Source organism: Brachycentrus maculatus, unplaced genomic scaffold (assembly GCF_059751285.1).
Source record: "Brachycentrus maculatus isolate JH-2025_06_01 unplaced genomic scaffold, ASM5975128v1 h1tg000143l, whole genome shotgun sequence".
Classification (NCBI taxonomy): Eukaryota; Metazoa; Arthropoda; class Insecta; order Trichoptera; family Brachycentridae; genus Brachycentrus; species Brachycentrus maculatus.
Genome location: NW_028280896.1, coordinates 168,109 through 183,385, shown reverse-complemented (window position 1 = coordinate 183,385; position 15,277 = coordinate 168,109). Strand labels below are relative to the sequence as shown.

Here is a 15,277-nt window from a genome sequence, read left to right as displayed (position 1 = left end):
TTTTTGTATTTCTAAATTTTAAAGGCCAAATTATGAATTATCTTGAAAATTTAGAAATACAAAAAAACCTGAATTCTAATAATAATTTATTAAATAATATATTGTTTCAAAATTCTTCACCTTCAATTCTTTGCTTCTTTGCTTTCAATTTTTCCTTTGTGTTCAAACTCCGTTCCTTGACTAACCCCTTCCCCTTACTTTCCCCTCTCCTTATCTATAGAAAAATTTTATATTTTATATTTTAGTTATTATACAGACCTGAATGATGGAAGTTTAACTTCTGAAACATGTAGTCTATAATAAAACTCAAGTGGTAAAAAACAAGTGTTTTCTTTAATTCTTGTGATTTTTCATATTAATTTATTAGCCAATAATAACACATTATGAGAATGATTCATCGGCTTTTCCATTGTAGCTTGGAATATTAGTTGCAACGTCGGGGTGAATAGAGTCAAATAATTGTAATTTTCATGGAAAATGGAGTTTTCATATCTCATATATGGATTTGCCTTGTTGACACGTGTGTACAAAAAATGCACATTAAAATAACTTATCTAATAAGTGAAAATACGCTTTTAAAAGATCTATTTTGTAAAGTTGTGTTTGGAGATTCACCAAAAACCTGAAAAGGGAAAAAAACACAATATTTAAAATGTCTACAATTAAAAATATATATACATTTATAAATCCCTTACCGCACCCCAATGGTGCATAGGGCGCTGCTTCATATAAACGCAGTGTTATCTCGATTGATTACACATGAAGGAAAGGTGATCAGCCCTCCACTTCGGGTACCAGTCCAATGTAATATTGAATAAATATTAGAGTGAAAAAATCACTTATATTTATTAAACCCCCCTGGGAATCGAACCCGGGACCTCCAGAACGGTAGCCGAGTATGCTGACCATTACACTACGGAGGCGGACAGATTTCAGATTTAAAGAATAAAAATAAAAATAATAGTCCGCTTCCGTGGTGTAATTGTCAGCACGCTCTGCTACCGTTGTTCTAGAGGTCCCGGGTTCGATTCCCAGGGAGAGGGTCAAATAAATATAAGTGATTTTAATTTTTTTTTTAATTGTTATAATATTAGTATATAACCACTCACCGGTGAGTGATTTTATACTAATATTACTAACATTTTAGTAAAAAAATATAAAAGTTAAAATGACTAACCACAAAGTTAATGCTTTAAATATTGAGATTATAAACATAAGTGATTTTCTCACCCCAATATTTATTCAATATAACCCTGGAATGGTGCCTGAAGCGGAGGGCTTCCTTTGTGTGTTAATTATCAAGATAACACTGCTTCTATACGCTGCAGTGGCCTTTGCACCAGTGAAGTGCGGATAACGGTTTGAAGAAGAAGAAACTAACTAAAAAACTAACTAACCATCACGCCGCTTCACCGCAGGGGTAGGCAGAGAGAATCGAACGCCACACCACTCTGTCCTTGCAAACATTCTTTGCCTCTTCTACATTCATGCATCTCCTCATACATACCCGACGATTATTACGACTCCTGACCCGGCCGCTTTCAAGTATTTGACATACCTGATTGTGCCAAGTTTTCCTCGGTCGTCCTCTGCTTCTTTTTCCAACTACATTCGCTCCATAAATTTGTTAAACCGTTCTTTCTTCACTCATACGCTCCACATGTCCAAACCATCTCAACACACCTTTCTTAATTTTATCGATAATGCTTATCTCAGCCTTACATTTTTTCCTTATTTCATCATTCGAACATCTATCAAACATCGTTTTGCCACACATTCGTCTGAGGGATCGCATTTCGACTGCATTCAGTCTGCTTTCATCCTTCTTTTGCCAACTCCATGCTTCGCTTCCATACATAAGGGTTGGAACCAGAACTCCATTGTGTACTGCCAGTTTAGCTTCCGCTGATAGATTTTTATTTGCTAAAACTGATTTTAGTGCACCATTCACTCTGTTCCCAGAAGAAGAAGAATAATAATAATAATCTTAAAGTGTGTAAAATATGGTACTTTTTTTGTTGTTGATAGAGTTGATTGTAATGGATCATCGTCATACGGGAGGAATATCTAATTGAACATACTCAACCTATAAAGGATTGTATTAGACTCGTGAAGTGTTTATAACAGCCAATATAATTAATATTTTCATTCATCGTTTTCTTTTGAAAAATTCGCCTTTGACAAAACGTTATTTTTGTAAGTTGGCAATGAATGACGTCACAGAAACGATGGAGTTATTTTAATGTTGGTGTCATTGCTAAATTATTGGCGGTTCTATTTGTTAATGTCTATGGTCAACCCATTTTGTACAGATGTCCGATGAGGTAAGGTCGTAACGTCATAACGTAACATGCTCGCCGCGAGCATGTTACGTTATGACGTTACGGCATTGCTGGCTGATCGCGATCAGTGCTCGCTAGTGACCTTGTGCTCAGTGTTGCCATATGTCACACCAAAAAATCTGAAAATCTGAATCAATAACCCAAAATCTGTGTAAATCTTTGCAACATTGCATTCGTGCTGTAGTCAAAATGTCGGGCAACGAAGACGTGATTCTCGGTTCTGTGATTTTAATAAATTACTGCTTACTCCAAATGAAGAAAACAATAAATTTAGAGCCGATTCCCACAAATTCCCCGCAGTTTGGGGAATTTCCCACAGATTGACAACCCTGTACTAACCTAAAATTGAATCCGACTTCGGATGGAGCATTCGGAACTAGCGGCGAGCAGCTCGGCTCGGTGTACTGACTGCCTGAATGGTCGCATCGTATCATGTTACGTTACGACGAAATGTGGAGGTCAGTCTCCGCCCTAACACGTTACGATGTGAGCATTCAGGCAGTCAGTACAGCGAGTACAGATGCTCGCCGCGAGCGATGTTACGACGTTTTGTTACGTCGAAATGTTCCGGTCAGTCTCCCCCTTTAGAAGAACATCAGGTTAGGTCAATAGTTGCTTTACCATTTTGTACGGATGTCAGTTGAGGTAGGGTCGGGTCGGCATCAGCCCACGGGCATGGTGGACACCGTGCTGTGCGGGGTGGTCGGCCTGGAGCCAGCCAGAGAGTGCGTCGTTGAAGCGTTGAGAGACGCCATGGTTCCCATCTGTAATAAACAATTAAACAACCTATAGTTACAGCTACACTCGCCTCATAAATTTGTTTTACAATTCTTTCTTCACTCATTTGTTACGCATGTCCAAACCATCCCAAAACACCCTGCCTAACCAATAAGCATATCTTTTTTTATTAAAATTGTACACAAGTATACTAATTGAATGTATCCCATAAAGTAAAAAAGTTGCCCCGCCCGGAGGGGAGGTGATATCACTCACTCCTTTCAAGAACGTCATAAATCAAAATATGTACTTGTTATTTAAGGAGAACGTTTTTAAAGTTTAAAATATATTAAAATGTATTAAAAATAAATATCAAGCCACATATTGAACTTTTTACCATGCAACAGATATTTTTAGGTAAAACTTGAAGGTTTTTTCTCCATTTGAAAAATATTAAGTACATTAAAAAAATTATTAAACAATACCATTTCTTCGAAATGCAAAAACAACACTTTCTGCCCTGTAGCGGGTAGATATTACGTAAAAAATATGCCGCTTTTGCTGGGATATAGTACATTTTCTGGGCATTCTGAAAATATGCACAACTGAAAATTTAATTTATGACGTTCTTGAAAGGAGTGAGCGATATGGTTTGTCAAACGATGAGTCGCTGATATGTATTTTGCAACTGATAAAACGAGAACAAATATAGAAATAATCTTTAAATACAGAAAAAGGTAGTACGCACTAAAGAGATTGATTTTTGTAGTATGAATCAGTCCTAGAAATAAAAGTCATATTGCTCATGGTGACTCATACTATTGAAGCGTCAAAATTACATAGAGTTATGTCAAAGTTACCGAGGATACAAGTCTAGAGTACTTTCATCTCCTTGCACATGGCTATCACCGGATACAAGTCTAGAGTACTTTCATCTCCCTGCACATGGCTATCACCGGATACAAGTCTAGAGTACTTTCATCTCCTTGCACATGGCTATCACCGGATACAAGTCTAGAGTACTTTCATCTCCTTGCACATGGCTATCACCGGATACAAGTCTAGAGTACTTTCATCTCCCTGCACATGGCTATCACCGGATACAAGTCTAGAGTACTTTCATCTCCTTGCACATGGCTATCACCGGATACAAGTCTAGAGTACTTTCATCTCCTTGCACACGGCTATCACCAGATACAAGTCTGTATGTTCCCGATAGTTACCTAAGACAGTGTCGGCATAGATTGTTTAACATTCCTGTACACAGGACCAACCTGCCGATGGTTATACCTGTAGGAAGAGCTACCGCTGTGTTGAACAATATCACATTGGATATTGATCTGTTCCATGTGTCCGAAGGAGTTTTCCAAAACAAGATTCTTCTACATATTTAACAAGAGTCTTCTTGCTTACTTTTTAATTTGTTTTTTTAATGTATACGCCTTAAATGTTAGTTTGTAATGTAAATATTAATTATTGAATAAATTGAATAGAGTACTTTCATCTCCTTGCACACGGCATACCCGTGACAGGTCTACAGACAAGTACAAGCTCACTCACCCTCAAGTGCGCGAGGTCCTCCAGCTTGGTGAGGTCGGACAGCTCGATGTAGAGGCTGTAGACGAGCAGCCAGCCGTAGCAGCCGACCACGATGAACACGATCCACACCAGCAGCATGATGACGTTGTAGGCAAAGATCAGATCGTTCACAATGCAGGAGAAGATGAACGCAAACAGCCGGAACAGGATGAACACCGCAAAGCAGTAGATCCACGGGACAATCTTCTTTTCGTGTTCCTAGAATTATTTTATTTTATTAGAAATTTATGACAGAGTTAGAAACTCAGATATAAGAAAACATCTGCGATGTTGAAGATGTTGTGCGATGGGGAAGAAAAGAAGACGTTTCTGGAGAGATCATGTGAGAAGAGCGAGTTGGGATCGAGTGGTGAGGGTGGCAGCGGACAGCAGCATAGGCGGGATCAGACCCCCAGAAAGACCGACTAAACGATGGAAGGATAGCTAGTCTTCCACCTAACAGGAGCGATCCGAGAATGACAGGACCTAGTCCTAAAAGAAGAAGAAGAAATTCATCTCGACTTCGAACCTCCGAAATGAAGACTCTCCGATCCATAACTGGAAACACATTGCGAGACCGAGTAATAAATACCGACATTCGAAACATGTGTAAGACGGAGGATATCGTGAGGTGGGGACGACAACGAAGGCGATACTGGAAGGAACATATAAACAGAATGTCAGAAGACACACTTCCACGTATCGCCCTCCGAGGCAACCCTGAAGGACGCAGACCCCCAGGCAGACCTCCGAAAAGATGGAAAGACAGCTGGGAGTCGACATCCCAAGAGCGACATGCAGAGGCGCCAACAGATCCCTAGGATCTACATAAAGAAGAAGAAGAAATTTATGAGGCGAATGTAAGTGGAAAAAGGAGCAGAGGAAGACCGAGATGACATGGCACAATCAGGTATGCCAAATACTTGAAAGTGGTCAGGTTAGGAGTCGTAACAATCGGCAGGTATGTATGAGGAGATGCATGAACGTGGAAGAGGCGAAGAATGTTAACCTAATACAGAGTGAATATAATATAAAGAGTGAATATACTAATAAAGAATACAGAGTGGTGTGGCGTTCTATTCTCTCTGCCAACCCCTGCGGTGAATTGTACAGATGGGAATTGGGTGTTGCGGCTACTTGTGATTAGTATACTGAGGGTCGGGCGGCAGACTGCCAGAGTATAATTAGGGTCCTTTTCCATACTGTCGGTAGAGAGCGGGAGACGCTTGCGAGCGCACTATTTGCTTACTTTAGGTAGAGCGCGAGAGACGCCTGCAAACATTGTACAGATGGGAATTGGGTGTTGCGGCTACTTGTGATTAGTATACTGAGGGTCGGGCGGCAGACTGCCAGAGTATAATTAGGGTACCAGTTGATGAACAGAACCGCCCGATAACTATGTGTAGACACTTTAGACGTTCATAAATACATCATTCTTCATCACACATCATTCTTCTCCTTCTGTGCGTGCCATGTCAGGTCCCCTGACATCATAACACATATACATGTCCCGACAACAATGTGGTAACAATAACAGTGCCATGCATAATGCAGTGCTGGAAATTGATACAGACAATAAAAATAAAAATGAAAAAAAAAGTGACAAAAAGCGAAATGATGGAGCGCTGGAAAAATACCTTGAACTTTCTTCTCCCTGTTGCGGTGGAGCACTGTGCAATGTAAAAATAGGCATGAAATGTAATGAATGAATAGCGGGCCGATTCTCAAAACCTGTTCAATGATTCATTTTTATTATAACCTAATACATGCTGGACTGAGGCGTCTGCCTCTGTAGTGTAATGGTCAGCACGCTCGGCTACCGTTCTGGAGGTCCCGGGTTCGATTCCCAGGGGGGATATCAAAAAATATAGGTGATTTTTATTTTATTTTTTTAGTTCATTCATTTTAGATCCCTGACTGGATTCTATTTTATACATCGCTCACTCCTTTCAAGAACGTCATAAATCAAAAATTGTCAATTTTGAGTTGTGCATGATTTCGGAATGCCCAGAAAATGTACTATATCCTAGCAAAAGAGGCATATTTTTAAGTTAATATTTTACAGGGCAGAAAGTGTTGTTTTTGCATTTTGAAGAAAAGGTTTTGTTTAATTATTATTTTTAATATATTAAATATTAATCAAATGGAGAAAAAACCTTCAGGTTTTACCTAAAAAGATCTGTTGCACAGTAAAAAGTTCAGTAAGTGGCTTGATATTTATTTTTAATACATTGTATCATATTTTTAAACTTTAAAAACGTTCTCCTGAAAAATCAAGTTTTTTGATTCATGACGTTCTTGAAAGGAGTGAACGACATGTCAGGCAGCTGGTTAATTTGGGTATAGGCAATATATTGCAAGGTTAACGCAATATCCTGTGTAAAAATTGAAAGACACAATGGCATACCAGGTATACGTTTTAGACTGTTTTATTGTCATTTAAAATAAAATCATTAAACACTTTTTGTAGAATAAAGGCGATACATAAAGAATTGTGAGTAACTTGAGTTGTGGCCTGAAATCCAGTGCACATGTGTGTAAAAATGCCAGGCGGGGTTGGGTTAGTTGTACCTTAAGCGAGCCATGAAGATGAACGAAACATGAAGCTGTGTATACAAGTTTATCATATTATTTTGAGAAATAAAAAGGCTTTGCTTTATGATCCACTCACATTTTTATTAAAAACCGAATAGTTTCGGCAGCAACTGTTGCCCTCTTCAGGGTTTATTTTATGACTCATATCGCTAACTCCTTTCAAGAGCGTCATAAATCAAAAAACCTGATTTTTCAGGAGAATGTTTTTAAAGTTTAAAAATACAATGAAATGTATAAAAATAAATATCAAGCCACTTATTAAACTTTTTACTTTGCAACAGAACTTTTTAGGTAAAACCTGAAGGTTTTTTATCCATTTGAAAAATATTTAGTATATTTAAAGAAAATAATTAAACAATACCTTCGCTTCAAAATGCAAAAACAACACTTTCCGCCCTGTAGCGGGTAAATATTAAGTTAAAAATATGCCTCTTTTGCTGGGATATAGTACATTTTTTGGGCATTCCGAAAACATGCACGACTCAAAATGGACGATTTTTTGTTTATGACGTTCTTGAAAGGAGTGAGCGATATGAGTCATAAAATCTACCTTTGTTTCTATTTCCAACCTCTTATATTCGCCTCTTAAATTTGCATAATTAAAAAGAATGTTTAATGTAATTTTTGGGTGGATTTTATTATAAGTAATACGACATACCTTTCGTAGCGCGTTGATGAGCATGATGCTGGTTACAAAGACGCAGCAAGCGCCGACCAGCGAAAATAACGCAAATACAATTAGCGTATTTCGCACTGAAAAAAAGGATATAAATTAAGAAAAAAAACACACACACACACATATATATATATATTTATGTTTTTTTTAATATGTACATGCAGTAAACACCCTTTAAGTAAGGTAAAAAAAAGAATAAAAGTTGCCCCGCCCAGAGGGGGGCGATATGGTTTGTCAAACAATGAGGCGCTATATATATCCTTCTGAGGAGCAATAAGTGGAGGTTTGGGAGCGCACCATAATCCGCGCAATTCATTCACCCCCACAATAATTTTAAATGGAGAAATCTCTTTTGATATCTACTAAATTGTATTTTATTTAAGTCTAAATTGTAAGCTCTAATGCAGTGATTCCCAAAGTGGTCTATATCGACCCCTAGGGGTCTATGACAACCTGCAAGGGGACTACATCAGCAAAAAAAAATTTGGGGGTCCATGAAATGAAGATGGGGGTCCACGATAGTGGATCTCAACACACACACTGATAATACCTATTTACTTACATCATACTATCTTATAATATCAAGACATACATTATTTATAAAAGTACCTATGAAGTAAAAAATTTATTATATATGTTTATAAAATTGTGTAAGTTGTAGGATGTTGGTATTCGCTTTGTGGTCAATGAAATTTTTATTTTGAGTAGTTTTAATTAAATTTAGTATAAATTAACATGTGTTTTTACTTTAAGTTTTTAACACTAAACTTCACTACAGTTAGAAATTGACAGGAAATCAATATCAGGTAAGTAGGGGGTCTACCCAACACGGAAAAACATGGCAAGGGGTCTACGACACAAAAAAGTTTGGGGAACTCTGCTCTAATGGGATAAATTTATTTATTGAACGGCTAATGCCTTTAACATAAACATAATACATATATACAGTATCTAATCCCACCTCCGTAGTGCAGTGGTCAGCGCGTTTGGCTACCGTGCTGGAGGTCCCGGGTTCGATTCCCAGGGGGGTCAAAATAAATATGCCCGTTTTCACTCTCATATTTATTTGATATCACGCTGGACTGGTACAAGAAGCGCAGGGCTGATCGCCTTGCCTTCATGCAATTAACGATTAAGATAAAACTGCGTCACTACGATGCAGTGCCCTATGCACCATTGGGTCCACACCCATAAGGATTAGAAGAAGAAGTATCTAATATAAAAATACAGTAATAGACAAACAAAAAGTCTTCAACATAAAATAATAATAAAATAACAAATAGTAAGCGCTGGTAAACACACGTCTCCTTCACACACTATCAGCGAGCAGCGAGAGAGAGTGAAACACAACGTTTACCATTATAACATGGAGAAGAAATGCTGAGAAAGTACAGACTTCAAGGTGGATAACAATATATTAAATAAATCTATACTTTCAAAAGCATTGGCTAACATGCGAAACCGTGGAATGGGAGAGAACATGGCATAGTTTGCATTATGTACAAATATGTACTGGGAATACAGATTTTTGCCTAGTACCTCTTGGACGCACGCTAAGCTTTATTTGATTTAGGAGATCAGGGCTGTTAAGAATTTTATATAAAAGGACCAAATCGGTAATTACCCTTCTATGACGAAGATTTATTAATTTTAGCCGCTTCACTATGCAATTATAATCTAACTCAACAATGGGTATATTTAGTTAAAAATTTGAACAGTATGTGCAATAATTACCATGCGTATTTCCGACGTAAACAAATTCGAAAGAGATAATATAGTAGCCGTAGTGCGTGGAGCCGGGAGCCGCCATGCCCAGGCAATAGATGTCAAATACAGACTCCGCTATCGTGAACAGCGACATGAACTGAAATGGAAACAACATTTAAAGAACTTTACAATTATCATTCAATGACTTACAAAATATCGCTCACTCCTTTCAAGAAAGTCATAAATCAAAAATTGTAAATTTTTAGTTGTGCATGTTTTTCGGAATGCCTAGAAAATGTACTATATCCCAACTAAAGAGGCATATTTTTGACTTAATATTTACCCGCTACAGGGCAGAAAGTGTTGTTTTTGCATTTTGAAGAAAAGGTATTATTTAATAATTTTTTTAAATATACTAAATATTTTTTGAATGTACAAAAAACCTTCAGGTTTTACCTAAAAAGATCTGTTGCATATGAAAAAGTTTAATAAGTGGCTTGATATTAATTTTTAACACATTGTATTCTATTTTTAAACTTTAAAAACGTTCTCCTGAAAAATCAAGTTTTTTGATTTATGACGTTCTTGAAAGGAGTGGGCGGCGATATATACAGTTAGTGTTTCAAATAATGATTTAAGTATCAATTTACCTAATGATTTATAAATACGTTCAAATGATGATTCAATTCAATTTATTTATTTACTATTAACATATCCATTACAAACTTAAAATTTAAATCGTATACATTAAAATCGAAAATATGCAAGAATACTATTGCTAAAAGTGTAGAAGAGTCCCGCTTCTGAAAACTCTTTCAGACACATGGAACCGAACAATATCCAATGAGATATTGTTCAACAAGTGGTAGCTCTTTCTACAGACATAGCCATCGGCAGGTTGGTCCTGCGTATAGGAATGTGAAACAATCTATGCCGACGCTGTCTTAGCTAACTATCGGGAACATACAGACCAATGCTCCGGATAATTTCAGGATTATCCATCATACCGCACAACAATGGATAAAAATGTGTAATCAAATACACATTCCTTCTAGTCTCTAAACTATTGTAACCAAGCATACCCTGGAGAAACTGGGTCGGGTAGAGCCAAGGATAATAGCCGTACTCTCTCATGTAGAGATACCTCAGAAACTTTTTTTAGACTTTCTCTACCATAAGAGAGTCCTTAACTCTATCCACGCGGCTCGCATAACCGTATGTGTTTTTGCAAAACATTCCCCACACGCGGCTGACATAAGCGTTTGTGTTTTCACTTAGGTCCAAGTTTCGAACCTCAGTTCAACTTGGAGGGATTTTTTCATGGTGTGGAACTTTGGATAAAATAATACGTCAATCCTTGGCCTTATGACATCTGTTGAAATATCTGACTAATAATTTGTAACATCACAAGGATAAATAAAAGAACAGATCCCTGATTTTTCTTGCGGTCGGTAATTAGTCTGCGCCATAATCATGCCCTATATCTGTCTCACTCTCGACGCTACGCATCGCCAGTGGGTAAGAGTGACACACGATGCGTGCTTTGATTTATTTATGTTACGATCTAATTTGTTTATATTACGATATATTTCAAGAATAATGTGACACGAGTGTATTATAGAGTACCAAAAAGGCACAATGAATCCCATTGAACGTTTTTGTTTAGGAAAATAAATCGTTTCTTAACTAAATACATGATAAAAGTAATCATTTTAAAAACAGCAAAATACCGCCGCGTACGGGCGTCTCTCAGGAACAAAGTTGACGCGGTTAAAAGGTTAATGATATATAAATATTTGTTACATGATATTCAAATACAGTGGAACCTCTCGTAAAGAGCATGATTCCTTCCGGAATCTTCATTAAGTGAAACACAACATTTTGAGTGTTTCCAAATACTTGTTCACAAGATCAGGATTATCTTCTTTTTTTATTTTTTTTTTATTGGACACTGTCTATCCTCACTAGGTATTTGAAGATACCTGTTCTGAGGTAGGCAGGGTATGCTTATTCTTTTTATAATACAGCTTTATAAATTTTTAATGATAATATAAAAGTGGTAAGACTGAAATAATATGAAATAATAATTATAAAATGAAAGCAAGTAGAGAGTTTAACTAAAAGAAAAGTAAAATCTAAAGGAGTAATATTATAAAATTAGAAAATAGGATTATATAATTATAAAACACTGACACATAGATTAATCACACACAAACTTTTATTTGCTGCTCCAGCTGGGATCTTCCAATTTTTAGGAGCCATTCTTTTGTGTGCATTTTGAATTTATTTCCAACTGAACATAATATTTCTTGTGGGAGCATATTATAAATTCAAGGGCCTATAATCTCCGATTACAGGAGTTATTTTGATATTATTTTTTGACATCTCATCAAAGATGAAGAAGAATATGGAAGTCTGGGCATTTACGGGGCTGACGACCGTCATAGGCTGGTTTAAGTGATCACTTTACAAACGTGTAACATTCACCAATTCTACCCATTATTGACAACCACACTACTCAAATTCTTGGAAGCTCTATATATATGAACCAATTTAGAAACATTGTTCTTGAATCACTTGAACTTCACTAGAGACATCTGTTGGTGAGATGTAAAGAAGCTTTTTATCAAGCAGAAACTCTTATATCAATATGTGAAGTCCGAATCCTGGATTACAATCACACACATGAGAAACGCCAGAAAATACCATTTTTATTTTTATTATTTAAGCTTATAATTTGACCAGATAATTTATTTACAACATTTTGAGTGTGTCCAAATACTTGTTCACAAAATCTGGAATATCTCCAATAATAATGGAGATAATCCAGATTTTGTGAACAGGTATTTGGACACACTCAAAATGTTGTAGATGTTTTATAAAAAGTAGAGAACACTCACCAGTGTAAAGAATCCAGTCAGAAGGGAGCCTCTCTGTATGTCCAACACGAAGGCATCGTGCAGGATGGGGCGCTGGTACCACGGGATACGAATGGATCTCATGGACTTACTGGACTTCAAGTTAGTTGATGATCTGAAAGTCAAAATCGCTTATTTAAATTTGTTCATTTGTAATTAACATATACATTACAAATTAAAATTTAAAGGGTACACGTTAACAAAAATTCAAAAGTAAGCCAGAATATTCTTGTTAAGGTGGAGACTGACCGGAGAATTTTGTCATCTTACATTTTTGTCACTCGTATCTATTACAACAGTATGTGGAGCAGAGGACAAAATATTTTTTTCCAATTGGAATGTAACTGTCTACCTAGATTTTTTTAATTTCGGGGGACCGGAAAGGGTTAATGAGATGACCATATTATGGGAGAATGTGGTCACAACGGAGAATGCATATTTCTAGTGCGTAGGGCGATCCATAATAGTACGTCACATCACAGAACACTATATGAAAAATAGAAAAAAAAATAGTAAAATATAACAAACTCTTGACAAGTTTATTAACCCTTTCCACTCTGACCATTTTTTCTTATACCTGATCAGCTACTCTGATCAAAAAAATGCTACGTTTTTCTACCATTCAAATAAATATTTTGGTTCCCTAATTTTGGGACACTCTTGTCTGGCAATTCGTACGACCATGTTAAGATTAACTGTATTTATCTGAAATATTTGTTGGTAGAATATACTTGGGTGATGAGAAATCAGTGATTAAAGTTATACCTGCGCCGGGCCAGACATTGTGGCCCACGGAGCTGCCTACTAGAATCATCCGGGCCAGAATGTCTGGCTTACATAAGAGTTAAAGATGCTGGATCAGGATTATATGTGGAAGTTATATTTCAATACCATTTCATCTAGTACTTGATTGGTAATTTTTTACTTTTCCAAGTACTTAATCATAACTGATGATGCACTATTTGTTTTTTAAACTGGCAACCCTCTTTTTGCAGTCCAACCGCAGCAAACTTCATGTTATCATAACAAGGTTATAAGAGGCTGTCTTTTCTTCTTGTAATGTTGTAGTTGATGTGAGGAGCTGCCTACTAGAATTATACCCTTTACTATAACTAAATTATATTGTATATCCACACACAGGCCATGCCTCTGTGGGATCTTTTTTTATATTCATTTTTATATATTTTTTTGTATTTGAATTTATGTTTATGTAATGCGAAAGAATTTAAAATAAAGACAAAAAAATACGAGCCAGATTGTCTGGCCTACAGAGTGGTAAGAGTTAAGAAAATATATTTTTTATTCAATATGTACTTAGTAATTTTTAATAAATATAAATATTTAAGTACAATTTTTGTTTTTTTTTTATTATACGGGCGTTTGTCCACTACACGGGATTTCACCGTTCAGCAGTCTGGTTTTGAAAATGAAAACGACAAGAGTTTAGCGTGATCAAATTTACGCGCAATGTGTTCACGCACCGATCTGAAGAAATATGGACAAAAGCACAAGCCAATCCAAGCCAATCGTCGTTTTAAGCCGCTAACTGAGGTGACGGACGGAAAAATTACACGGAATTCTGGGTAGTGGACAAGCGCCCTATGTATTTTTTTTACACCCCTCTACTTTGGAACATTTAACTTTTGCACACATTATCAGGTACCAATCATGTGCCAAAGTTGAGGTCCGGCTGTACTAGTTACACATCCATCACAAGAAAGGCTGGCTGGGTTAAGGATAGCATCCAATCAACCTTCGTAACCAACCATAAAATTATATGTCAGATGCTTATTTGTGCAACCTTTTATCAAAAACTTTGTAATAAAAACACGTTCAACTTACTTTCCAGTATAGTGGGAATAAACAGAAGGTGTCGACCTGTAGGTCGACGGAGTTTTTCGGCCGTAATTCATGATTATAATCTGTAAAAACAAATAAAACACAAAACGGTTACACCCACTTGGCGTTAGTCATAATTTTAAAACACGTGCAAAAGGCGAGAAATTATAAGGTAAATGTAAATTAGAACTTTAATAAACAAAACAAAACTTAGGACTAATAGTTTATAAACTCACTTGGTAATATTGTTATAATATAATAAAGTTATTTAGAAAAATGACAGATCTCGCTAGGCGTGGTAGTGTTATGTTCACAAACAGAAATTGCATAGTTATGTTGTGGTAAGTGCAAGTGCTGCCAGTCTGAAAAAATATTCTATAAGTACCTATTTTAATGAAATTATGTATATTTTATTGCTTTTCTAAAATATTACTACAGTCTGTTCACAGTTATTTTACATCCAGTTTTTTCTACATTCTTTTATTTATACTGCCTTATAAATAATTTTAAAAAAAACTGGAGGTAAAATAGCTGTGAACAGACTGTAGTACTACACCATCACGCCGTTGCACACTTTTCTTTCCTGACACACTCCTAGCTTCTTTCACGTCCATACAGATGTCTAGTCATACATGCCCTACAATTACGTACGCTTTTGACACTTTTGATTTTAGGTTTCGGTTGATTTGGTCATGCCAAGTCTTTTTTGGACGTTCTCGTTTAGTTTCTTCGTCATTCTCTCGCTATCCATTCGTGTTACATGTCCAAACTACTTTAAAAAAGCCTTCAATTATCTCTAGTTGAGGCTTATATTATTTTCTCATCGTTTTTTATTCTGCCCTACAATGATTATACTTACATAAAAAAATATACATAGATCTCAATTTATGCACCTATGCTAATTT

At 36.4% G+C, this 15,277-nt stretch overlaps 1 protein-coding gene across 1 annotated transcript; it reads right to left on the bottom strand.

The window, feature by feature from the left end:
* Positions 1 to 473: 473 nt before the first annotated feature.
* On the bottom strand, positions 474 to 14,724 carry pasi2 (Protein). The gene is made up of 8 exons (XM_088260828.1): positions 14,609 to 14,724; positions 14,376 to 14,455; positions 12,516 to 12,648; positions 9,643 to 9,772; positions 7,891 to 7,985; positions 4,620 to 4,856; positions 2,964 to 3,106; positions 474 to 622 (listed from the first exon to the last, which is right to left on the bottom strand). Exons 2-7 carry the CDS (start codon positions 14,444 to 14,446, stop codon positions 3,005 to 3,007), a joined length of 768 nt encoding a protein of 255 aa, XP_088116954.1. The 5' UTR covers positions 14,447 to 14,455; positions 14,609 to 14,724; the 3' UTR covers positions 474 to 622; positions 2,964 to 3,004.
* Positions 14,725 to 15,277: the final 553 nt, after the last annotated feature.